Consider the following 24,250-nt stretch of genomic DNA (forward strand, 5'->3'; position numbering starts at 1 on the left):
TGGCATTGAAACCTGTGATTTATATTGCTATTGAAAGTGGTTAAATGAAATATTATTGTAAATTCCTGATATCTTTTTGTAAAAAGAGAAATAAATAATTTAAGTTGATTAATCACTTTTTGATTTGATCGTGATTTAACCCCATCAGGATAAAAGTTACTAAAGGAACGTACAAAAATTGCTGAGTTTTTTCAAAGACGTTCCAGGCCGCTATTCGGGTATAGGAGTTGCAGTAATAGCTTAGCTTAATATAATAATTATTAAAAAAAATTGATCGTTTTGTAATACTGACACATTTAATATTTCAAATGCAATGTTTTGTATAGTAGTCAACTTTGCACAAGGTATTAAGACTCTCGCTGGAAAATATGCTCGCTATTTTACCCCTTCGTGTTTTCCCGCACCGTACTGCAGCGTAGCAAGTGTTAATTAGAACCAAATAATCTAACTCGGGGAATGATTGCTCTAGTTTTAATAGAAAAGCTGTACACTGGTGACCCATTATTGCTACATGGGGATTGTGGTTGGTTAACCGTTCATTTTAAATCTATGTGATGGTACTATTCAATTTGTAGAAATACTATTTTAGCTTTAGTTTTTACCAAAATGTCCGTTAAAGCTAAGGCATCAATAATACTTACGTACTTATAAGTTATTGTCTGTTGTCACTAAACTTAGAGTAGGTAATTGGACGTAGTTATACAAAAATGTTCCAATCCACATGTTATGCTAAAATGAGTTAAATATACATATCTGCGTATTTTTACATCTACTACTTGTTTCATTAATCTGTTTCAGGCTTCAAGTGACAGTTTTAGGTATTTTATTTTGACATTATGTTCCAACCCACACTTTGTCAGATTCATGCAATATGCAAGTCATAAAAAATGTATTAATCCGCGAGAAACATTTTAATAAACAATATTATTTTATTTCACCGGTAAAACAATGTTTCAATACTTTTGGAATGTTTTGACAAAATCATAAAATGGTCTCTTTTCTTGAAAATAATGTTCCAATACTTTTGGAATGTTTTGACAAAACTATAAAATGGTCTCTTTTCTTTAAAATAATGTTTCAATAGGTTTGGAACATTTTATCAAAATTACAAAATATTCATTTTTCTTGAAAATAATGTTCCAATTCTTTTGGAACGTTTACACAATATTTAGAAATAATGCTTATTCTTGAGAACACTGTTCCAATACTTTAGGAACCTTATAAAAAAATATAAAATATAGGTATATTTTTCTTAAAACATAATGTTTCTATGCTTTTAAATCTTTTTTAAGAATGAAAAATAATTACAAAATTAATGTTCCAATGTTATAATATCGTTTTAAAAATACGAAAAATAAAACATTGTTTCGTTAAAATTAAATAATGTTTCATTGGATGTTCCACGGTAGACGAAATTCAAATTTTCGTACGTTTTTTACAATTTGCCGGTCATTGTCAGGCTTTACATTGAACAAAATATGATTCGTCGTTCGTGTCTTATTATTAATATAAAAATATCAATAAGGAATATTTTGTGTTCGTGCTTCGTTAATTACTTTGAGTTACCGTTTTGGGGATTTATCATCGTAATAAAAATGGAAGAAAATAAGATCAAAGACGTACAGGTATGTCGGGATATGTTTTTAAAAACTTTTAAAATAACGACTCAAAAAGTCACAGTGTCATTAAAAAAACGTAGAAGTGGTGAACCTATTGCAGATGGTAGGGGAATACATAGAGGTGACATAAATAAGTTGACAGATGAGGATCATAAATTCATTGTTGATATTATTCATAATCTTCCGAAATACGAGTCACATTAACGAAGAAATAATAACAGTTGGACTTTATATTTACGGTATGACAATAAATAAAATTTATGATATATATACAAAAGAACACGCAGAAATATATGGTATCGATCGCAAATGGGCCTTCTTTTCGACATTGAAAAAGATTTTCTATGCTGATTTTAATTTAAAATGTAAAAAATTTAAAAAAGATACTTGCAATAAGTGTGACCAACTATTGAATCAAATCTGTAATGCCAAAACTGAACAGGAACAAGAAGATGCTAAAACTGAAAAGCTAAAACATTTAGAAAGAGCAGAAATGTTAAGAAATTAGATGAATCAGGATTTTATAGACGCAAGAAACATACCGGATGTTGAGTGTTTAACCTTTGACTTGGAAAAGACATTGCCACTACCGCGGATACCAACAAATGTTGCCTTTTATAAAAGGCAGCTGTGGCTTTACAATAGTGGTATCCACTCTGCATCTGATGACGTAGACACTGCTATGTTTGGGTCGAAGGTGAAGCGGGTAGAGAAGCGCAGGAGTTAGGATCATGTTTAGTTAAATATATTAAAACAAAAATACAGCCGTCTGTTAAGAATCTTATACTATGGAGCGATTGCTGTGGAGGGCAAAACAGGAACATTAAAATAGTTCTCTTACTAAAAACTGTCTTAAGTTGTCACCCAACATTAGAAAGCATTACATTTCGCTTTTTTGAATCTGAGCATACTTTTTTACCTGACGATACGGACTTCTCTAAAATTGAAACTGCTTTAAAACATCACCATCGTATATATACAGCCGAGGAGTATATAGATTTTTTAAAAATGCTAAAAAAAAGAAGCCGTTGCAAGTACAAAGAATGGAGAAAGCAGATTTTTATGGGACTGAAAAGATTGAAAAAAATATAATCAACAGAAAAAAAATTAGCGACAAAAGTAAAGTAAGCTGGCTAAATGCCAAAGAAATAAAAATAGAAAAACATAAATTATATTCAATATTTATGAGAACTTCGTTTGAGGAAGAGTTTAAGGCTGGTTGCTTATTGACAAAAAGAACAGAGAAATAAAGAAAGATGATTTAAGTCTTTTGTGGCCTAACGGAAAACCGATCGCACCAGCTAAAGTTGGCCGATTTAGAATCAATGTACATGTTTATACCCGAGGACTGTGTCCAGTTTTATAAAAATTTAAAAAGTTCGCATGAGTTTATCGATGATTTGGATGGGTTTGGCGGGGAGCCTGACTTCGAGATAATTGATGAATAAATCATCAGCTTTTTTTAACTAACTTTTTTATAAATAGTTATTTTCAAAAATATTTTTGTTTCATTTCATTGCTAAAGCTTCGTTAATTGCAAAAGTTGATGATTTAGATTTTTTATTTTAACCGATTTCTTGTTAGACTTAAGTTTTTCACAATAAATCCTTCTTATATAATAACAAGTAGTATTTATTTAAAATTAAAAAATGTGGAACGTTTTTACAAAATATACTGAGTGCTCCTTCATACAAAAAATATTTTTTCCAAAACGTTCCAAAACGATTTTTCCAAAATACCTTTATTTCAAAAAGCAATTTCTAAAAAATACTATTATGATAGAACAGTATTATTGAAATACTTGAATAAAACCTACAGTATTGAATTATCCTAGTTCAAACAAAAAAATGCCGAGTCAAAACACAAAAATGTAATTATATTGGTTTCAACTAGTTGTGGATTGGAACATTTTTGTATAACTACGTCCAATTAATGTTTAACAAAGGAACATCATGAGAATGTGACTTGATATACTATATATACTAATTTATCCAGTTTTATGTCACTACAACACTAAAAAGTTAATTTAAGATATAATACTTGAGGTGAGTCGTTGTTTCTATTATAAGAAATTTGAACACGCCCATGGGCCATGATACGTCGCATTCCTCATCAAATATTATCCTTAACCCATTTGTGACATCACACCGGATTGTTTTGAAAATTCAAAATGCTTAGGAGATGTGACGTGAAAATTGCAATGACAGTGATCTAAAAATAAGGTCGGCGTCCGCGCGGTTACGGGATGAGCGTTCTCCGCGCCAGTCGAGGACTAACCGCCGCGAGATACAGACGAACGATCCTGAACAGCAACCATGGTTTACGAAAGTGACTTCTACACGACCCGCCGGCCTTACCGGTCGAATTACAGCGTGACGGTAAGTGCCATGCCTTCTAACACCTCTTGAGCGTGAACCTCGCTCCATTCTCTTCCCGGGAGCCGGACGCCCTCGCACCAAATCGACCCTCGTTTCCTTCAATCTTTTCGCGTTTTTTTTCTTATTATTGTCCTCTGTAGTTTTGCATCATATTTCGATAGCTTGTAAACATTGCTTATTAAGTAGCTATTTGATCGTGTCAACATGTAGAGTAGTGCACAGATTGATAGGATATCGCGGTAGCGATCCGCAAATGGGTCAAATCAAGAAATGAAGTATTTGAAAGCGGAGCTACCGGGCGAGCCAAATATAGCCACGGCTGGAGACGCCCGCCCGAATAACGGCGAATTATACGCTTGCAGCGGGCGGGCGACTGGGAGAAGGTGCCGTTCGTCCCGCGGCCGAGTCTCGTCCCGGACCCTGTCACCGCCTTTGGTCGCAAGGCGAGACCTGGCGCGCGCGTCTCTGTGCTCGATCCGACCGTGAGGCAGAACATACTGCCCAAGCCCGAGTCGAAGCTTGCGCCCCTAGCGCCCTACGTTTCGCCTCGCGATCAGACGCGTGCGCGGGTCCTCGCCGCAGTTGGCCAGCGCGAGCGCGCGTACGAAGCCGACCCGTTGGGCACGCCGCGCGACCACATGGACGTGTTGCTGGCGCAAGCGCACGGCCACCCGCAGCACACGCCGCATCGACACGTCTTCTACAGCAACTATGCCACTTACTGAGCCGGTCGCGGTCGTTTCGTGTGTCGCTTTTGCTTTTCGCTAGGGGGTCGGGCAGGTGCTCGGGCGAGCGGACGGTGAGTGGGGCGAGGTCTAAGGGCGCGGTTGTTGCAGACGCCGCGGCACTACGTGGTGGTGGACCGCGAGCCACTGTCGACAGGTCGACGCGCCGAGGAACAGTACTCGTACTCATACTCGACTACGGCTGAGCGGTCGACGGGTAGCGGACTGCCGCAACGCAGCTCCTACAGCAGCACCGTGGAGCGGCGCGCCGGTTCCGGCCCCGGCGGCTACTCGTACACGAGCGAGCGGTCAAGCAGCTTGGGCGGCCCCAGCGGCTACTCCTACTCGTCCACGACCAGCGGCCGTCTGCCCTACGGCACCAACTACCGGCACTACTCTTATCGCGTCTAGCGCCCCGGCTCCCGACCTTCTTTTTCCCCGATCCCCTCACCCCTAACCGCCTTTCCAAGTTAATCAGTATTCGCTAACGCAATGTGATCGCTCTACTTTCCTTTTTTATAAGTAGACGTGAATCTCGTTTAAGCTTTTTGGTGTTAAAATTATAATACTGTTTATTTATTATTTTATAATTTAGACTGAATTTTTAATAAAAGCTTGTGATTTTATATTTCTTGTTTATGTCATTATGAAAACTTATTTCTATACACTCACACAAAATAATGTCGATAATGATCTCGACATCAAGCTAACATTTTTGTTGTGTTTAATACTGCCATAAAAACCGCCTCGGTGCTTTAAAGATTAACTTTCTTTGAAAGAATGATTAAAGTAGAGAGTAGGATGGACCGGCGAACTAAGTAGCCGTTAATACAATATTATTGTAATTATTTAACTACAGCTCTTTAGATAAACTTCATTCTTTAATCTCAGAGCAAAATAAGTATTAGGTTATAATTTAGCTTGAGGTATTACTCTACATAACGCCAAGTACATAAGTGTAATTATTTTTTTTTAATAAAAAAGTTTATTTATAAATCCACGAAATGCGATAAAGGTTTAAAATATTTATCAAGACTCCTATTTATCATATTGCTGCAGCCGCTGACGTCGGCGTACTACCTATCTTCTCTTCTTCCGGCTTACAATATACCTTACGTCACATATATACCAAAGCTGTCTCAGGTGAGTTTACAGCTGTAAATATGCGTTATTAATCACACGCATTTTGTTCCTTTGGCTGACGAATCATATCTCATACCATAAACAATGCAACATTAAGAAAAATTCGTAGGCTTCAACAGTTTTATTGCACGGTGCTCCTCACTCATATTAGCTTTACTCAGCACAGCGATAGACAAGCATTGGCATATGCAAATTCATTTATAAGAATCGCTCGCTTTTATAGATCAGAATATAATAATAAAACTTTGGACTAACTGGGATACACAAGGCAAGTATAGCAGGCACCTAACTTAAGTCATAGAAATCATCTACGGTATCTACCTGCCCCTTCTGGGAACAGGTTCCAAGTTATATCACCTTAAAATGTAATATCCATAAGCCTGTAATAATAATAAAGTATAAATACTTATTGTGTATATAAGTATCATATACACATATCGAAAACGAATTGTTGCTTATTTATATTGGACAATTTGATAAATTTATATAATATGCTATAATGAATGCTCTTCGGCTTCTAAGATTCATTTATTTAAAGTAGCGTTCATTTACAAATTATCAAGGTATACGTTCTGAAGTTAGCCCTTGCCTCTACAATATAAAAACTTCGTTGAAATTGCACGTCACATAATTAATAATTTTGTTCTAACTATAAAACATAAAAAAATCGTCATGCAGATTTTTTTACTTCTATGAAGTAGCAAAAAAATTGGGTTCCCAAATGTCGCCCCGAAAATCTGCCGCCTTACCTTTAGCCTGCTCAGCCTACACTACTCTTTATTTATCTTAATCAGGTAAAAAAGGTAGAAAACTTATAGATTTTGATGCATTTCTTAAATTTTTGTAATAAAAAAGTAAGTACATATCTACATAATTCCTGTAACTCTAAAGGAAATAAATATCTGATAATGTCTATTGTCTACCATCACCATAGGAAGATATAAAAACGATTAGGATTTTATAAACCAGTATTTTAATATCGAACTAAAGTCAACGAAAAAAGTGAACGAAACATACTAACAACAGAAATAATATCTTTTCATAGAAACGGCGTTTGTGATTGCACGAAAAATTGGCTGCTTCCCAAAGGCCAGTCGAAATGGCTGCGTATTACGAAAACTAAACAATTTACTTTTGTACAGTTATATTTGAATAACACGATGTTTTATGGTAGGATATTTATGTAAACAAACATTATTCAACAACTTATTAATGTATCAATGTCATTTAATATTTTCGTTAAAATCTAATTCTCTATCAAAACAATATACCTAAGAATGTCAAGGACACGTGCATTTCCATCTACTGGAAATTTATTCATCTGCCTACAGAAAAGTCGAAAACTGATTTAATCGTAAGCTTCTCGCATCAATATTTTTTAAATATTTTTGAAATAATCAAATATAAGCTATGTTACTTAAAGATAATGTAAAGTTCTAATGGTGACAATATAAACATTTTTAGGTCCGATAGTTTTTAAGATAATTCGTTACAAATCTTTCCTCTAATTAATATTCGTCCTTCGATATAAGTAAGTACATAATGTCTAACATCCAAGTCATACATTTCTAAACGTTAGTCATAGTTCGGGATGACCTACCAACAAAGTGTTTTGAAGTCATTAGGAATTTATTATAAAACTTTCGCGTTTGTTCTATATTTAAAAACGGATTGTGTATGTGAGCTACGCACTAGGTACTCGTAGAATTACAAGACGACGAAATAACTAAGAATTATTTATTTATTTATTTATTTATTTATTTATTAACACTTCGTTGCATTACATAAAGGTAAAAAAAAGAATGTATTAAACATAAATTAATGAAAAGCAACTGGCGGCCTTATCGCTTTAGAGCGATTTCTTCCAGACAACCACTGTGAGTAAAGGAAAAATCCACTGTGAGTATATTACATAAGGTAGGCCAGAAGTGCAAAAATATTATTATAAATAATAAAGTAGGGGAAAAAAAACAAACTTAACAGAAACAAAAAGAAATAAAAATAAACTAAACTCTTACAGATAACATAAAAAAAAAACAAAAAGTAAACAGTGCACATGAAATTATTATAAATACAACTAAAAGATTTCATAAGAAATGTTGTAAAAAAATTTTCTATGATTAATCTACCTAGGTACCTATATTCATATTCATCTAGCAAATTACGTAGTCATTGTATTTGAAGTAGAATTAAAGTAAACAAATATTTAAAGGGTAAAGTAAACAAATATTAACGTGTTACTTTTTAATATCTACCTAACAGTTTCTAACCATTTTCGATATCATAACGATATGCAATGAAATCTAACAAAATCTACTAATTTTTAAAATGTTATAGATTCTTAACAAAAACTTGCATTCTCTCATGATACTTAATAATAAACTAGTAATAATATTAACACATAAAAAGCTTTCATTAATTTTCTTGCAAATATCACTTCTGCCGGTTTAGTAGAAAAATTTTACATTTTTTTTTTCAGTGAGTCAATTTAGCTGCTTCCATGCTTACCAATATTAATTTACTAAAGTTAATTAAACTTCAGGATGTAAAGTGATTATATTGTACATTTCAGGCAGAGCTAATTTACCGACCAACATCTCGCACCGTCACTCGGCTCGCCACGTACCCTGAAGCGCCTCACCATATTGTGCGCGTCCGGGTTCGTCCTTCTGTAATTCTTCGCGAGCTCGACCGAATTGCTTACCGCCGACGCCCCGCACTTGCTGTGTCTGCAGTTGACGACTTCTATCGGTCAGAATCTACTAAGGTAATGCTATACCTGAGTGTGTTACAGCGCTATGTTATGAATTAAATTAAAGAGGTTTCCGTCAGAATTCTATTGTGAAAATACATAATTCCTAAGTAGGTTTAAAATTTAAATCAAACTTGTATTGCCTTAAGCAAAATAATTAAATATTTATTTTATATTGTTCTTTAGCTTAGTATTGGTGTTACTAAAATTACGAAAATAAAACAACTACAAGGGAGGAACATGTGTAATATATGGTCTAAACTTAGGTGGACTGAATCAGAAAACATAATTATTGCTACGCATTTATTAAATATCTATCCGTACTTAAACGAGTCTACATATATGATAGATAAATATGTTGAAATTTCACACTCGGTTGACCAATTTAGACTGCATTAGTAATATTTTTATGATTCTGAATACTTGCCAGAGGTTTAGAAAAGGGCCAAGGTTGTACGAAAATAATTATACATTTTGACAAAGTAAGAGAACATACTCACTTAAAGAAAAAGGAGTTATTTCCCTAAAAGTAAAACTGACGAGACTGCAGTGATGCATGTAAGATGTCATTGACTATTTGACTAGGGTTTATTAAACATACTTACCCTACAAACCTTACGGGCTTATGTATACGTATTTTATTACTTTATGCAGGCATTTGAAGACGAGACTCGTCGGATTAGAGCAGATACAGCTTCCCTTTTACATAGGGCACGTTCTGTTGTGCCTAGGGCTAAAGCTATCGCTCCTTTGGACACTATCTACTCGTAAGTTTTTGTCCTTTGTCTTTTGGAACTATTAAATACAGAGATAAAATATGATTAAGCATGTTAGTAAAGGCAAAATTGCCAATGTTACGATATCGTAATCGATGCCACATGCAGAGGTTAAAAATATAACATGATGGACAACTAAACAGTGACAGGTCAAGTTTTTCTTGGCGTATACTGATGTAATAGGACCAAAATAAACCGTCCATTGATGCAACTATTAGACGCTTCAACATTGACATTGATATTCATCGGCGATCTTTTGGCAGTGCATCGATGCATTGTAAACAAAGAATTGTGTTGAAAGAAACAATTTTCCGTCATGACTATATACGTTTATCTGGACGTTTCCAGAGTGGGTGTAGATTACACAGCCAAATGTATAGGCGTGACGTGTTCGTACTCACACGCTCCAATATAATTATAGATCAGTTAAATGCCAGCCAATGTTTACCGGCTAACGTTCTTATTTTGTTTTATGGTTTATTTTCATTAGATATCCGCTGTTTGGAACAAGACTTACTCATGTCGTAAATTTGACTATAATTTTAATATTCGACTTTAACACCGACCTTGCGGTTAGACGGGATCATTTGAAATCGCAGTTACATTAAAAACATCCATGACAAGGGTAGTTGAAAAACTCTTTTAGACAAAATTAATGTAGAAAGATCTCAAAATATTTTAGGTACTCTTACGGCGAACCGGTGCCATACAGATTCAGCAATGACGCATATGTCGCCAAATTGCTTTTACCACTTAGGAACGTCTCTGACAACATACACAACATCTCTTTCTACAACGAGCCTGCAAAGAAGTTCACAGGTATGATTGATCTAGTTTCCGCCTAGGAATATAAAAACTTTCTTCCGTATAACCAGTTTATGTGTATGGTTTGATTTACTGTCAGAGTTATCCCTCTTGATATATATTATATATTATTTAAACCGTTATTGAATGGGCCTTATTCGGGTCTGACTAACAGCAAGTCCCAGTGTGTCCCTGTGGTAACAGAGGTGTGCTCGCCAGGACGCGGCAACCTCGCGTGCGTGCACTACTCCGGCAATAAGGCCTTCTCCAACCGCAGACCTCTCTACAAGGAACTGAGCATCAGGGATGATGTGAACCTTCTATCTTTTTATGCGAAGAACAGACTCGCGGCTGCCGGTTTGGCCGTCGAGAATGCCACAGGTACCTCGTAGAAATCGCACTACTAGCGCTCGCTTTTCCTCTGCATAATCTTTTAAATAATAAACGCAAAAGCGATCTCGTAACTTTTAATATAATGATACTACAATCAGTGTAGTGACTACGGATAAACTATTTGATAATTATAAAACCTAAATATAATATTATACACGAAAAGTATATATACGTTTTGTAAATATGTAACTATGTTTGGGCAACATAATTCCAAGTTTTGGCCCTTACCCTGTCATTTTTCACTTTTAAGTCGTTTGGGACAAAATTATCATAGCTTCATCATCATTACATCGAATTGAATGGTAAAGATATGTATAAAATAGTTTAGAGTAGATATTTTTTTCTATTATAATTGTATGTTACGAGGTTATCTCTTAAGCGTTTAACTATCTGAATCTTTAGCTAAAACTGAAATCCGACGACAGAAAGTCGGTGTAAATGAGCTGCTTAATAAAGGAAATAAATCTTGTGTTTAAAACTGAGTGTCTCTTACAGCGAAAGACGCGCCGGAACAAACTTCAGCGGCGCAGTGTGCGTAGGTCGGACAGCTCTTGGCGAAGCGCGTCGCGGGCGCAAGTTACGCGTTTCCTTGCCCCCGCGTCGTGCCCTTATCGCGCTCTTTGATCTCGGTATAACATCTTCCGACTAACACAGAAATCGTATATTTTTAGAGATTCTATTAAATTCAGTATATATTTTTTGTTAATATAATATTTTTATAATTCAAGTTTTAAAACTGTAAACGTTCCAAACTCCACGTGAATGCTCGAAAACGTATAGTTTTCAAATAACAGAATTGATACGGATACCAAAATAAATTGTAATGCATTACCTTAGTTGTTTCAATTAGTTTGCATGCTAGACTACCCGCCCCGAGCTTACGTTCTCCGAGCTTCTTAATGCTTTGCTTCCTCTACTAATTACCTGCATGTACTTACATATTTTTATGGTAATGGTATATTTTTTCATTTATTCAAATTGTACAGGTAATTTGCAAACGTATTGCCATAGCAATTTTCAAGACATTTTTCCGATGTCTGTACAAGTGCCATTTCTTGCCTAATGTAAATTTAAGATTTGTATATTGAATCCATTTCATACACAAGCACAACATAATTTGGCCCAACCACGCTTGCAATGGCTTTAGATCACTGATTTTTAAAACAGTAAGTATGCTCGTCCATGAGCTTTTGGGCTCCGTTCCACGCAATGCAACATGCAATCATTAGCTGTTATTTCAGGCACTGTATCGTTAAATCGCTTTTAATCCCGACATTGGCCATTGGTGTGAAATGACAAGCCTTTAGACGGCTAGTAATTATTTATTTTGCTAATGGTCATCGTGACTATGCATTTTGCCGCCGTGCAGTTAAACTCCTTCCGTGGAGGCCGAGCCGCAAGTTCCAGGCGCCACAAGTTATGGAAGACCCGGCGCTTGAGCTGAAAGCTGCTAAAGCTGAACGTGCTGAAAGATTCCGTGCCACTACAGCGGAGCCGGTTCTAGCGCCTGCGGTGGACCTAGCTGAGATTAAAAGGAAGCGACAGGAAGAGGCTCGTGCCGCTGAAGAAAAGTAAGTATTGTATATCTTTAACAAAGAATCTATCGATAACGTCTAGTAACTGCTTGATAAATTTTATTACAGAATTGAAATAAATAAAAGAAAGTCTGAATTACGGTACAATTATTATAGGTACCTATATTTTATTTACAGGGCTCTTAAGGAAGAAGCTAAGCGCGAGGCTGAAAGAAAAGCTCAGGTATGACGTTATTTGCAAAAAAATATCTAGTTGTCTTGCTGGTTACATTTTAACTTGTCTCACCGTACCTAATGACCTACACAATGCGCTGTCTAATGGATAATATAAGACATTAAGTAAGTGTGTACTTATATATATTTTTTTATTTAAGCAGGCAGAACGTGAGGCTGCTGAAAAAAAGAAAGCAGAAGAAGAAGCACGTAAAGTTGAAGAGGCCAAGCGTAAGGCAGAAGAAGAGGCGAGAGAAGCTGAAGAGGCATTAAGGAAAGCAGAAGAGGTAAAGAAAGCTGATGAAGCTCGTGTAGCTGAAGAGGCGCGTAAAGCCGAGGAGGCTCGTTTAGCCGAAGAAGCCAGACTGGCTGAAGAAGTACGCAAAGCAGAAGAAGCCAGGTTGGCTGAAGAAGCAAGATTAGCAGAGGAGGCAAGGTTAGCCGAAGAAGCAAGATTAGCAGAGGAGGCAAGGTTAGCCGAAGAAGCAAGATTAGCAGAGGAGGCAAGGTTAGCTGAAGAAGCGAGATTAGCAGAAGAAGCGAGATTAGCAGAAGAGGCCAAATTAGCAGAAGAGGCGAGACTAGCCGAAGAAGAGAAACAAGCTGAACAAAGAAGGCAGGAAGAGCTTACTAGACTGACCGAACTCGAGCGACAGGCCGAAGAAGAGAAAGAGGCTGAACTTGCGCGTCAGGTATGGAATTTATAAATGATGTTCTGATAAAGTTCGGTGTGCCGCGACAAATATAATTACGAGTATAATATAAGTACGTCCGTTTCTAAGGCTTTTCTAATCATTTGGTTATTAAAGCCTGTACTTCTTAAGAAACCTAAGCGAGTAGACATATACGGCTCGTACAAAGCTAATGAATCGAATAATTTTAAATATGATTTCGAGATTTGTAGCCTGAACTGGCTTTGATATTGCAATTTGCAATGTTAGTATATTTTGTCGATCTATTTAAATGGGAAAGTATTTCACTATGTACAGCTTTCTCCTCACATTATAGGCGGCTGAGTTAGCTGAAATCGCAAGACAAGAATCTGAATTAGCAGCGGCACGGATAGAAGAATTATCACGAAGTGGCTCCGCGGCTGATATTATAGAAGAATCAAGGTATTTTTCTATATTTCATTTTCGTTTCTTAAAAATTAGTTTTTTGTATGTTTGCAGTGCATCTATGGAAATAGGTTTTGCTTGTTAGGTACAGGTTGTTATTGCTTTATAGGTAATAAGATCAATTTTAAAATTGTCATTACTGCAATTACATATCACAGGACTTTGTCCACACTCAAAAATGATTCTCTATTAACAGGTACTTCTATATACTTTCGATAAATAGAATTTATTTTATCATAACGCAATCAAACCAATTTAAATAATCTAATAACCAGTGCCGCCACAACCTTATAGGAGAGCCTCTTATTAAGGAAGATAATATTTTTCAAACTTATATATGAATTGCAGTGACATCCCAGCAGAACAGAGTCAACCCATTGTTGAAGAACCATTAAGTCCTGAAATATCACCAGAAGATCTAGTAGCTGAAGACACAGAGGTCGCTGAAGTGAGTGAAGATGAAAAAGCTGAACCAGATGTGACAGACGAAGAATAGATTTATATATATTAACTAGTGATTGTTGTGCATTTTCTTCTTATTGACATTAAGTTTCTACTATGTATTATTTACACATGAATGATATATTAGTGACGTAGTGGTATTGTTCTTTATTCTATCACTTTCATATGCATAATACAATTATGCAGTTAATTGAGAGTTGTTTGGTACCACTGCAAGGGTTTGTTAACAAAAATATTTTGTAAGAATATATGTATTTTGTTAATGTTAACAATAAAAGACATATTAATAAAAATATCTATTTATTTATGCTACTGTTATGCAGTTGTTAATTAGAATTAACTAATGTTATACAATCCTGCTGTTTTCCTTGTATTTAATTTCATCAGATTTAAGTCTTACTATCCACAATCCTGTAAAGTGAACTTATGTGAAGAATATAAAAAACACAAAATATATTATACAAAATATCATATTGCAATGCCTATTCATAAAACTTAATATTTTAAAATAAAAATATTTATTGGATAAAAATAAGTTATTTCAATGTGAAAGCTAGTAAACATCTTTTTTATTAATATCAAACTAGAAAATATAATTAAGACTTATAAAAAATTGTTCACTTGTTAGGAATTTGGAGGGTACTCAAAAGAGTGGTAATATTAAAGGAATTTAATTTTCAGTTGTCCTAAGCAATCATGGATTGGTGGATGTATTAAAAGTGAATGAATGGATGGAAAAGTGATAAAAAGTTAATTATTTTGAATTAATTAAATAGAATAACTGATTCTCTATTTAAGTAAATACAACATTTCTAATAGAGTGAAATGGTGCAGTAAATCACAAAAGCCATATTCACTTCAGATATTCACAGAGATAATCATTGAGAAAAATAAAGAACTATATATTTAAAAAACATTCTATTAAAAGTAATTATAATGTAAACTCTATATTAAGACACTAAAGGGACTGTGCATTTTATTGTGTTGAGAGTTGTTGTTAAATGAAGAGAATAAAATCAGAAAAAGAATAAGTTTATTTGAGACTGGTGTTATGTTATGTACATAAAAAAGAATCTTATTTGTATGTTATTGCATAGTCTGTTACTTTTGTCCGATTTCTTTCGTTGCACCAGTATTTTTTTTTATATATAGCTATGATATTGAGTCATTTTGGTGATAAAGTATTTTTCCAATAATTTAGCTGCTACATGAGCTTCTTTAATGCTCAGCAGAGGATCAGACTCATCTATTAAAAAGCAGCACAGTTTTAAATAATTTTAACAATTTAACAGTTCATTACTCAATTCTTGTTGTTATTGAAAGTGGGTGTAAAGCTGTTTAGAGAGTATGGTTTTATGGAAGACAAGCTAAACCAACCAAAGCCAATTGATTTTAATGGTTTAGGGAGATTGTTAAGCCAGGGATGTTACATGGATTTTACACTGTACATAATATTATGTGCCAAGCTTCAAAGTAATAAAACAAAATACATAATTTAAAATTTATTAGAGCATGTGGTATATTGATTTGTACACATGCAAAATTAGATATAAACTATATTTTAACTGTTCCTGGGATGATAACCGCTATACAATATATAATTTACCTACCTATATTTTATAAATCCATTTTTACCACTTTTGCTGTGGTAGATGCAACATCTTCCTGTGTAACATTCTTTTCTAGTTTCTTATCAGGTCCTTTTATTTCAGGCTTCTTTTTAACTTGACTAATCTTTGTACTACTTTTAATGTCAAGAAATTGTTTGTCCATGTCTGCTACTTTTTGTTTCATCTGAAAATTCAGGTTACAAGTTTAGGGAACCCCATCTAATATCAGTACATTATAAACACAAAAATAGTCAAGGTTAATTTATACATTTTTTAATCCGAGATTAACAGCTTTAGCTTTAGTTTTTTTTAAACTTTTAGCACCGGCCACTTTAAATACATTGCCCTTCAGGCCTTTCTTTCTATCTTTTCCCATATTTTGATTAATAAAATTGAATTATTTAAAAAAATCTATATTCGGTACAGCAAATTGCAGTATAAAAACTTTCATATATTCTTTCTGAAATCTCTTTTCTCAATCCTATATTATATATATGAGAACTTTGTCGCTCGGCTCCAGTAATAAAAATGACAATGTGCTATATTCGCGGGACTTCGTAGTTCGTGTTATATTATCGATACATCGATGTTGTAATATCGAAAGTCATAACGTATCGAATTTTTTTGGGCGCCATTTTGTGTGCCAGGTTCAAGTTGTATCTGATTTAACTATCAAGTGTGATAATCATTTGCTTTGACTATCAAGTTAAACTATTTTTGATAACGTCACGAATATGTCGACGGAATTACAATTTTACTAAAACGCCCTGTACTGGATTTAAAACAAGATCCATTTCTTTTATGAAAAGTGTTAGGTTAGTATTTGTATTGCAAAGCAACAGCCGAAGGTTTCTTTCCAAAGCTGGCTAATTCCTGAGTCAGCTACAGAATCGATTAAAGGGAAAACACGAAAAGTATCGATATGTTTTTCTTCAACTTTTGTAATTTCAATAACAATAAACATATTTCATAAATATTATATAATTTTATTTATAACTGGAAGGATGGACGTTTTTCTTTAGATATTAATAGATACTCTGATTTGATAATAACATCCATACTTTGTTTCATCAATATCTCTAATATAAGACAAACTGTAAAAATACTGTTAGATATTCTATGTTATATCTGTAATTCCACCTTGCATTTTCTGTAATAATTACATAGACATAAAAAGTCTACTGTCTATTTCATAATAGATTGCTTCATTGCGCAATCTTGACTCTTGTTCTTGTAGTGTTTTTTTGCCTTTTGGGTTCTCTCATCTCTATATTGTATCTGTAATATTTGAATTGAATGTCTGTGCAATGTGCAGAATGTTTATAATTAGTAATTTCTATTCTGTGATCAGTGATTGCATTAGCCGATAATGAGCCAAAAATGTATACCGTTTACTTTTTATATTTATAATACTTACTATTAAATAAACAAATCATATAGGGAATTCATGACATATTGAAATTTGTAAACGATTACTAACCGAATAGATTTTTAATCATTATATGCTGAAATAAACACGTATAGACTCAATATAGAAAAACTGATGAAGCGAAATTACATTTGAATGTTATTTTGTAACATTCATTTAATAACGGGACTATAACTCCGCCAAAATTAATTACTATCCCAAATACGACATTATTTCCGCCATGGCTAAGGTATGTCAAATTATCAAAACCGGCTATTTATTTATTCTAATTAAAAACATCTTATTTAAATACTGGTAAACCTTGAAATCAAAACTACCTCTTATTTGCTTAAACATTTTCCTTTACAATATTCCTTGTCTCATTGTAATTGTGGGTTATAAAATGGAGGGACAAAATTCTGAAAAGGTATATCTAGTGAATATTATATATTTATATACTTACTAGCTATATAGAATCTATGCCAATTAGTTGAATTGCTTCTAAAATTATTATTTTAACATTTTTCAGCCAGTGCTGTATTCATACTGGCGTAGCTCATGCTCTTGGCGTGTTCGTATTGCATTAAATCTGAAAGAAATACCTTATGACATAAAAGCAGTTAGTTTGATAAAAGGTGGTGGAGAACAACACTGCAATGAATATCGAGAGGTGAATCCAATGGAACAAGTTCCTTCCCTTGTTATAGGTACCATGCTGTTAACATGTTATAAATATTTAAAACAATATTTGATTTTTGTTGTATGTATTTAATATATTCACTAAAAATATCTGATAGTAAATAAACTATTTGTGTAACAGTGGTAGTATAATAATGTATATCACTTAAAACTTAATTGCTCGATTGGTACAGAGTAGCTTAGCTCTTCTGTTAATGAAAATTGTCAGTTACAGGATTTGGGAAGAAGTTGGTTTTGACCTGAACTTCATTTCCCCCATAACACTATTTATGTCTAGAAGTTGTGTATAATTTTATAAATATTACAGATGGGCATACATTAATAGAGTCTCTTAGTGTTATGCATTATTTGGAGGAAACCAGACCTCAAAGATCACTAATGCCGCAGGACTGTTATAAGAGAGCTAAAGTTAGAGAGATTTGTGAGGTAATAATAGCTGTAAATATAAAATTAATGTTTATTTTTGCTTTTTGTCCTTTCTTCTTTCCTAAAGCATTGATAAGATTACTGATGAATGAATGATGCTTATTTGCATGGCTTAACTTACCTCAAACAGTACCCACTAGCTACTAAATACATTAATATATGAGTAGTATAAAATAAAGTCGCTTTCTCTGTGCCTACATCCTGAGGTATGAATAAATCTTTAAAAACTTCGCAACAGATTTTGATGAGGTTTTTTTAATAGAATTTCTAAAGTGATATAAATTTTTTTTTTTTTCGCTTACATTGCAAACATAGGTAGGGTTTCTACGACATTTATTAAAATAAAGTTCTAATAGTAATATTGTACACATTGATTGTCTACCGAAAACTTCGTGATAGTATATAGTATCTATCTTTTATGGATATCCTAAAATAACATTTCTTGTCATTTACTTTTTACGACAAATAATGGCTAATTTTCGAAGCGATTTTATCCTATACAGCATTAATCCTTATCTTATTAATTATCTTAAATACATTGTTGATTTAATATAGATCTATATAAAAATACTGAATAAATTTTAACCTTGTTTTCAGTAACTGACATAGAGCCTAGCCTATAATCTAAAACTCGATATATATTAATAAAACAAGATTATAAAAAATAAAAAAATATTTTTAATTTTAGGTAATATCATCTGGAATTCAACCGCTACAGAATTTAATAGTTCTTATCCATGTTGGTGAAGAGAAAAAAAAGGAATGGGCGCAGCACTGGATAACAAGGGGATTTCGAGCTGTTGAAAAAATTTTATCTTCTGTTGCTGGAAAATACTGTGTTGGAGATGAGATTAGCTTGGCAGATTGCTGTCTGATACCTCAGGTTTTTAACGCTAGAAGGTACATTTAATGGTATTTTTATTTTTAAGTATAAAAACAAAGCAAAAATTATTACAACCCTACTATTTATTGCATAGAGATGTGCATGCCCTGTTGTATTTTAATGAGAACTTGCAATATCAAATTGGTAATACTGTGCTTAAATCATCACAGTGTTATTTCCCAATGAATTTCCTTCTCAAATAACTTACAAATTTATATAAGAAAATTTTGTATATGCTGCATATTTCGAATTTTCAGATTTCATGTAGACCTTCGTCCATTCCCAATTATTTTACGTATCGATCGAGAATTGGAGAATCATCCGGCTTTTCGCGCCGCCCACCCTTCAGCTCAGCCGGACTGCCCTCCAGAAGCTGCTAAATAATAAAAACAGATAGTTCACATTTTATGTTAACATTCCATTTCTTATTGATAGACATTAGTTATTATGTTCTTGGAGTTGCAGTTGTTAGCATTGCAGGTAGTGATGTATCTATTAAATCATGGAATTTATTTATTGTACGTGCCATAATAATGAGATGACCGTATTATTTGAATCACTTGTCATACATCTAGTCATATTGTGTACATGACGGATGCCTTTTAAGTTTTGTCGTTTGAATAAAAAAATACAACTAGAACCTCAGAGTACTTTTTATTGTCTTTCAAAGTATTCACCGCGTAGCTTAATACAATTTTCTTTTCGCTTAAAACAGTTATTATAATATTTATTCCACTTTAAAGTGGGGTGTTCAAAGTGGCCAACTTGAAAGCGGCTACTCCATACAGTCCTGACCTTAGCCCTAATGATTTATTTTAATGGTAAAGAATTTCTACTTTTCCCTGCTTCAAATACTTTGACGTCAATCGTTTGACGAGCGCTGTGTGAGTTTACGTTGTCGTGGTGCAAGATGATGCGTCTCTTTGAGTTAGATTTTCGAAATTCGGCGACTTGTAAAATGTATACATGTATACCACTCTGCGTTAACCGTTCTACGATCTTCGAGTGCAATAGTCACAACATGGCCGGTTTTCCAACTAACGTGGCTTCTTTGAAGTGCTTCGAGAACGAACATTTTTAGTCGGCTTTGGCTCATCTGGAAAGACCCACATTGTAGATTGTTGTTTGGAATCAGGTTCGTAGTTTTGCAGAGTTCTCTTACACCATCTAACAGAGGTCTCCTTGTAATTGTCGGAAAGCAGATGCGGTGTCCAACCGCAAACTAGCTTTCTCACACCAAGCGCTTCGTGCAATATCTTCTGAATGTTTGTCCTTGAGATGCCTAATAGTGCTTATATCTCTCGATACGTCATATGACAGTCTTCGAGAATTAGTTGTCTCACAGCAATGATGTTATCTCCAGTGAAGGCGGATTTTAGCCGTCCTTCCCGAGATTTGACACTAACACTAGTATGTCCACTCTGTAATTCTAAATACCAGCGTTAGACAGACATGGGGCTTTATCACTGAACACAGATGTTAACTCTTTAAAACACTGAAGACGTGTCAGGCGTCTTCTAAAGTTGTGCAAGATTACTAATTGCACGGACATTTTCCTGAGAAAGATTCATTTTCGTACGTAACCTGACACATTCCAATCGACGCTGTGACTAAACAATAGCATTAATCCTAATACTTTCAACTGTTTTGAGATTCAATATTTAAACACATTCCAATAGATAACAGTTCCAAATTGCCGAGATATATGGAAACGACAGAACTTAAAAGGCATGCCTCATATTAATATTTATACATAAGACTTAGAGATTGATTGGTCTATCATTTCATAGATTTGTTATTGACCATAATATAGCCAAAATAAAACTTAACAACTGATGATGTGTCCTAATGGATAATAAGGTTTGAAAAGTGTATGTATGAGCAAAAACCATAAAAAGGAAACAATTCTAAAATTTGATTTAGTGACTTTTTTTTATTTATGGTGTTGGAAGCTTGTAAGCTTTTGTAAGTTTTGTTTTTAAATATACATATCCTTGTTTTACTTTTAATAGTAAATTTTTTTTATAAATTTAAATAGATGTTTCATTTTTAATATTATGATTACAAATAAACGTAGAGACTTAAAATTAATAATATTTACAAATATAATATATTGACAACTGAGGGTTTTTCAAAAGAATTTTTGCAGGGGCCTTCAAGGAAAGAGTTGCCAATACATAGAAGGCCGGCAACGCACTCGTGAGCCCTTTGGCATTGAGTGTCCATGGGCGACGGTATCACTCGTTTAACATCAGGCGAGCCTCCTGCCCGTTTGCCCCCTGTTCTATAAAAAAAACTAAGCATATGTTTTGAAGTCATGTTTGACCATGAGTTTTTATATGTATCATAAATTTTAAATGGCCAAAAACAATACCAATTCCATGATATTCAAAAATTTTACACTTCAAAGTCTGTTACATGTATTATAAAAGTATGATCTAAAATGTGTTCGATGTTTTCGATGTATATGTCGATTCGAAGGAGTTTTACAGTTCGACGTGTATTTTTGCGTAATTTTATCGAGTATATTCAGTAATGTCACGGAATTCAAGTATAGTCGACAGTCTCTATCGCCAGTAGGCATAGGGAATTAGGAGCACGCACTTACATTCTCGTGGGAACAACACGCAAATACATATTCGAAATAAACAACAAATCTATTTCTTGATCTTCTATTATTCAAGCAACACTACTTTTTATATTTGTAGTTGCCGATTTAATAAATTTTATATTATTTTCGTTTATCTTAAGATTATTTGTATTTTACCGGTCAACTACACTGGTTTAATACACGTAATCGTTTCACTTTAAATAAAGCGAAGTGTCACCAGCAAACAGTACTATCTCGTGCAGTTCCTTTATTAGAAATGGTAGGTTTCATTTATATAGACGAGGAATGAGAAGGGTTATAGTATGGAGCCTTAATGGTATAAAGTCTTACGTTTTATGGAATTATCATTAGAACATCTTAAATTCTCCATTTCTATCCTTTCTTCATTAATTATAGAAATATTATCTATGGGTTTAGTGGGCTACACCGGTCGCTAAAGGTCTACTTTATTATCTATGATACAAGAGTTTTCTAATCTTTGAAATCATCATAGATATAAACCCTTACTCTGACTGAAGAACTTGTATCCATATTCATGTAATACATTCATTAAAAAAACTCTTCTGTCAAGTTTCAAGAATCAATTGTCAATTCTTACGCTATCGAACGCTTGGCGTCTGGCGATCGCCGAGAGCCGACAACCGTGATCACAATTCATACTTCTCAGTGTACGGTACGGTTTACGTCTATAAGAATGAGTATAACATGGTGTTTCTCAATTGATAGCATATGTGAGAAATATTGTTTATATTAAACCGTAATGTAAATATTAAGAAGATATCAAATATTTAAAACTGGTAACTATTATTGCTACACTAAACATGGATACAGTGTAGCATTAAGTGATAAAGTAACGATGCAAGTTCCTGACATTTAAGTGGAGTGTTGTGAAAGTTGAAGCCCGTTGTGTACTTATTGAAAAAATGACAGAAAAGAACAAATCTGAAAAGATGAATAATTCGTCGAAACCTGTTCCTATGAAGCTGTTTGCAGCATGGGAAGTGGATAGAACTCCTTCCAATTGTATTCCAAGGTAATTATTATTCTTTTAATTTTGGTGGCTGCTCTACACAAAAGTCAGCAGTGTAAATTCTTAAATATCATTATTTGTGTAATTTATACTAATTTTATATATTTTCGGAAAAAAATAATATGAAATAAATTAAGCTTTAACCATGTTTATTAAAAGAAGATACCTATAAAAATTAAATAAATTATTTTATTTTTGTAGTCTGATAGTATAGTGGTGAGAAACAATATCTTATCAAACATTCATGAATAACTATAGTATTTATATAGTGTAGCTAAATAATAGCTGATGAATTACATAATTATTAAAAGCTCTGAAATGTAACATAATTTTTTTTTTAATTTTTAGTAAAGTTTTCTTCTAATTGTATATGCCCTTTAAATTTTTCATATAAGCCAATAAGACCAGACCATAAGTTTTTGATTGTTAAAAAGATTAAAATAGTGGAAAATAATATAAGAAGATATATTTTTTATTACCTGATCATTATATTATATTATTTACGACCAAGGTACTAATAGCTGATAAAATATTAAGTATATAAAATAAATATAATTACTATTTAAAATAGCATAATCTTATTTCTTCATTTGTGCATTATGAGTATGACTACAATATATAACAGGGTACTTGTCTCAATAAGACAACAATACTTATCTAAGTTAGTCTGGATCATAAGGCAAATGAAATGGAAAGGAAAATGTTTAATGATATGAAAATCAGATTTCTATTAAATACAATATTAATTATTCCTTTTTTGTAGCAATATAGTCCTAAGTGTATTGTTGTATTGATTGTATAATTATTAAGATTAAATTTGATATGGTCAATTTAAATTAAAATTGTTTTGAGTCACTGAAACTGATTCCATGCAACATTGCAAAATTTTTGAAACAGAAATCAAAATATTCATGGTGACACATAAAGAATTAACTAACACAGATAGACATAAGTTAATTCGGTAATATATTAAGCCTACTACCTCACGCGAGTTAAATGCGTGAGTCATATAAATATGTATGATATCAATGAGCAGGGTTTGTGAATTTGTTTGCTTTGTTATAAATATATATATTTATAACAAAGCAAACAAATTATATAAATTTAAAAAAAAATATATATATATAAAATAAATATATATATAAAAATATAATAATATATGTATATATATTATTATATTTATAACATCATTGGAATCTTAATTATGTACTTGTAATCCTCTTTGAATAGTCTGTTAATTGGATAAATATTTTAAGGCTATAACCCAGAATATATTGTAATGGAATAACGAGAACACTGTGTTGTTTACAATGATGATGATTTTACTGCATCACGAATTAAATACTATAAGAAAATTATAACATTAAGCTTAAATTACTATTTGTAGCATTCAAACCTATGACACCGATTACCATTATGTATTTCCTAATAGAAGCCTTATCATAATGATTAGGGTTAAGTATAACGTCACGTAATATTGTTTTTGTTATAGTATATTATGTGGTTTATGTTAGGAGAGGCAAGTTAATTGAATTAAGGAATAATTCTTAAAGTGGTAATTAAAAATTCGTTATTTTAAAGGTTTCCCTCTTAGGTCTTACTTTAAATATTCAATATAATTTAATAGCAACTGCGCCGTTTGTTCGATTCCTCGTCATGTTAGAA

The 24,250-nt window shown here is 33.3% G+C and overlaps 4 protein-coding genes across 10 annotated transcripts in view; 3 read left to right on the forward strand and 1 right to left on the reverse strand.

Moving 5' to 3' along the window:
• Window positions 1-3,842: 3,842 nt before the first annotated feature.
• On the forward strand, window positions 3,843-14,211 carry LOC110992020 (uncharacterized protein CG45076). 4 transcript variants are annotated; one of them, XM_022257656.2, is made up of 11 exons: window positions 3,843-3,997; window positions 5,782-5,865; window positions 8,438-8,632; window positions 9,272-9,384; window positions 10,076-10,212; window positions 10,417-10,578; window positions 11,960-12,161; window positions 12,303-12,348; window positions 12,500-13,030; window positions 13,347-13,453; window positions 13,805-14,211. In XM_022257656.2, the coding sequence occupies exons 1-11, from the start codon at window positions 3,935-3,937 to the stop codon at window positions 13,950-13,952; spliced, it is 1,788 nt and encodes a 595-aa protein (XP_022113348.2). In that variant the 5' UTR covers window positions 3,843-3,934; the 3' UTR covers window positions 13,953-14,211. The 4 variants fall into 4 exon arrangements, with proteins under 4 accessions (XP_022113348.2, XP_022113349.2, XP_022113351.2 ...); XM_022257657.2 differs by having other exon boundaries at window positions 12,503-13,030; XM_022257659.2 differs by lacking the exon at window positions 10,417-10,578.
• A 1,196-nt stretch (window positions 14,212-15,407) lies between these two features.
• Window positions 15,408-16,141, reverse strand: LOC123689613. Its single transcript, XM_045630612.1, has 2 exons — window positions 15,797-16,141; window positions 15,408-15,712 (listed from the first exon to the last, which is right to left on the reverse strand). Exons 1-2 carry the CDS (start codon window positions 15,902-15,904, stop codon window positions 15,536-15,538), a joined length of 285 nt encoding a protein of 94 aa, XP_045486568.1. The 5' UTR covers window positions 15,905-16,141; the 3' UTR covers window positions 15,408-15,535.
• A 643-nt stretch (window positions 16,142-16,784) lies between these two features.
• On the forward strand, window positions 16,785-20,282 carry LOC110991996 (probable maleylacetoacetate isomerase 2). 2 transcript variants are annotated; one of them, XM_022257612.2, is made up of 5 exons: window positions 16,785-17,186; window positions 17,466-17,643; window positions 17,943-18,061; window positions 18,750-18,961; window positions 19,202-20,282. In XM_022257612.2, the coding sequence occupies exons 1-5, from the start codon at window positions 17,178-17,180 to the stop codon at window positions 19,326-19,328; spliced, it is 645 nt and encodes a 214-aa protein (XP_022113304.1). In that variant the 5' UTR covers window positions 16,785-17,177; the 3' UTR covers window positions 19,329-20,282. The 2 variants fall into 2 exon arrangements, with proteins under 2 accessions (XP_022113304.1, XP_022113303.2); XM_022257611.2 differs by lacking the exon at window positions 16,785-17,186 and adding an exon at window positions 17,214-17,363.
• A 1,867-nt stretch (window positions 20,283-22,149) lies between these two features.
• LOC110991980 (phosphofurin acidic cluster sorting protein 1) overlaps window positions 22,150-24,250 on the forward strand; it is a 66,087-nt gene continuing 63,986 nt past the window's right edge. For all 3 annotated transcript variants that reach the window (XM_022257589.2, XM_022257591.2, XM_022257592.2), the window contains exon 1: window positions 22,150-22,588. In XM_022257589.2, coding sequence (XP_022113281.2) covers window positions 22,479-22,588 — 110 coding nt within the window. In that variant the 5' untranslated portion in view covers window positions 22,150-22,478. The remainder of the gene's footprint in view (window positions 22,589-24,250) is intronic.

Source organism: Pieris rapae, chromosome 1 (genome assembly GCF_905147795.1).
Source record: "Pieris rapae chromosome 1, ilPieRapa1.1, whole genome shotgun sequence".
Lineage (NCBI taxonomy): Eukaryota > Metazoa > Arthropoda > Insecta > Lepidoptera > Pieridae > Pieris > Pieris rapae.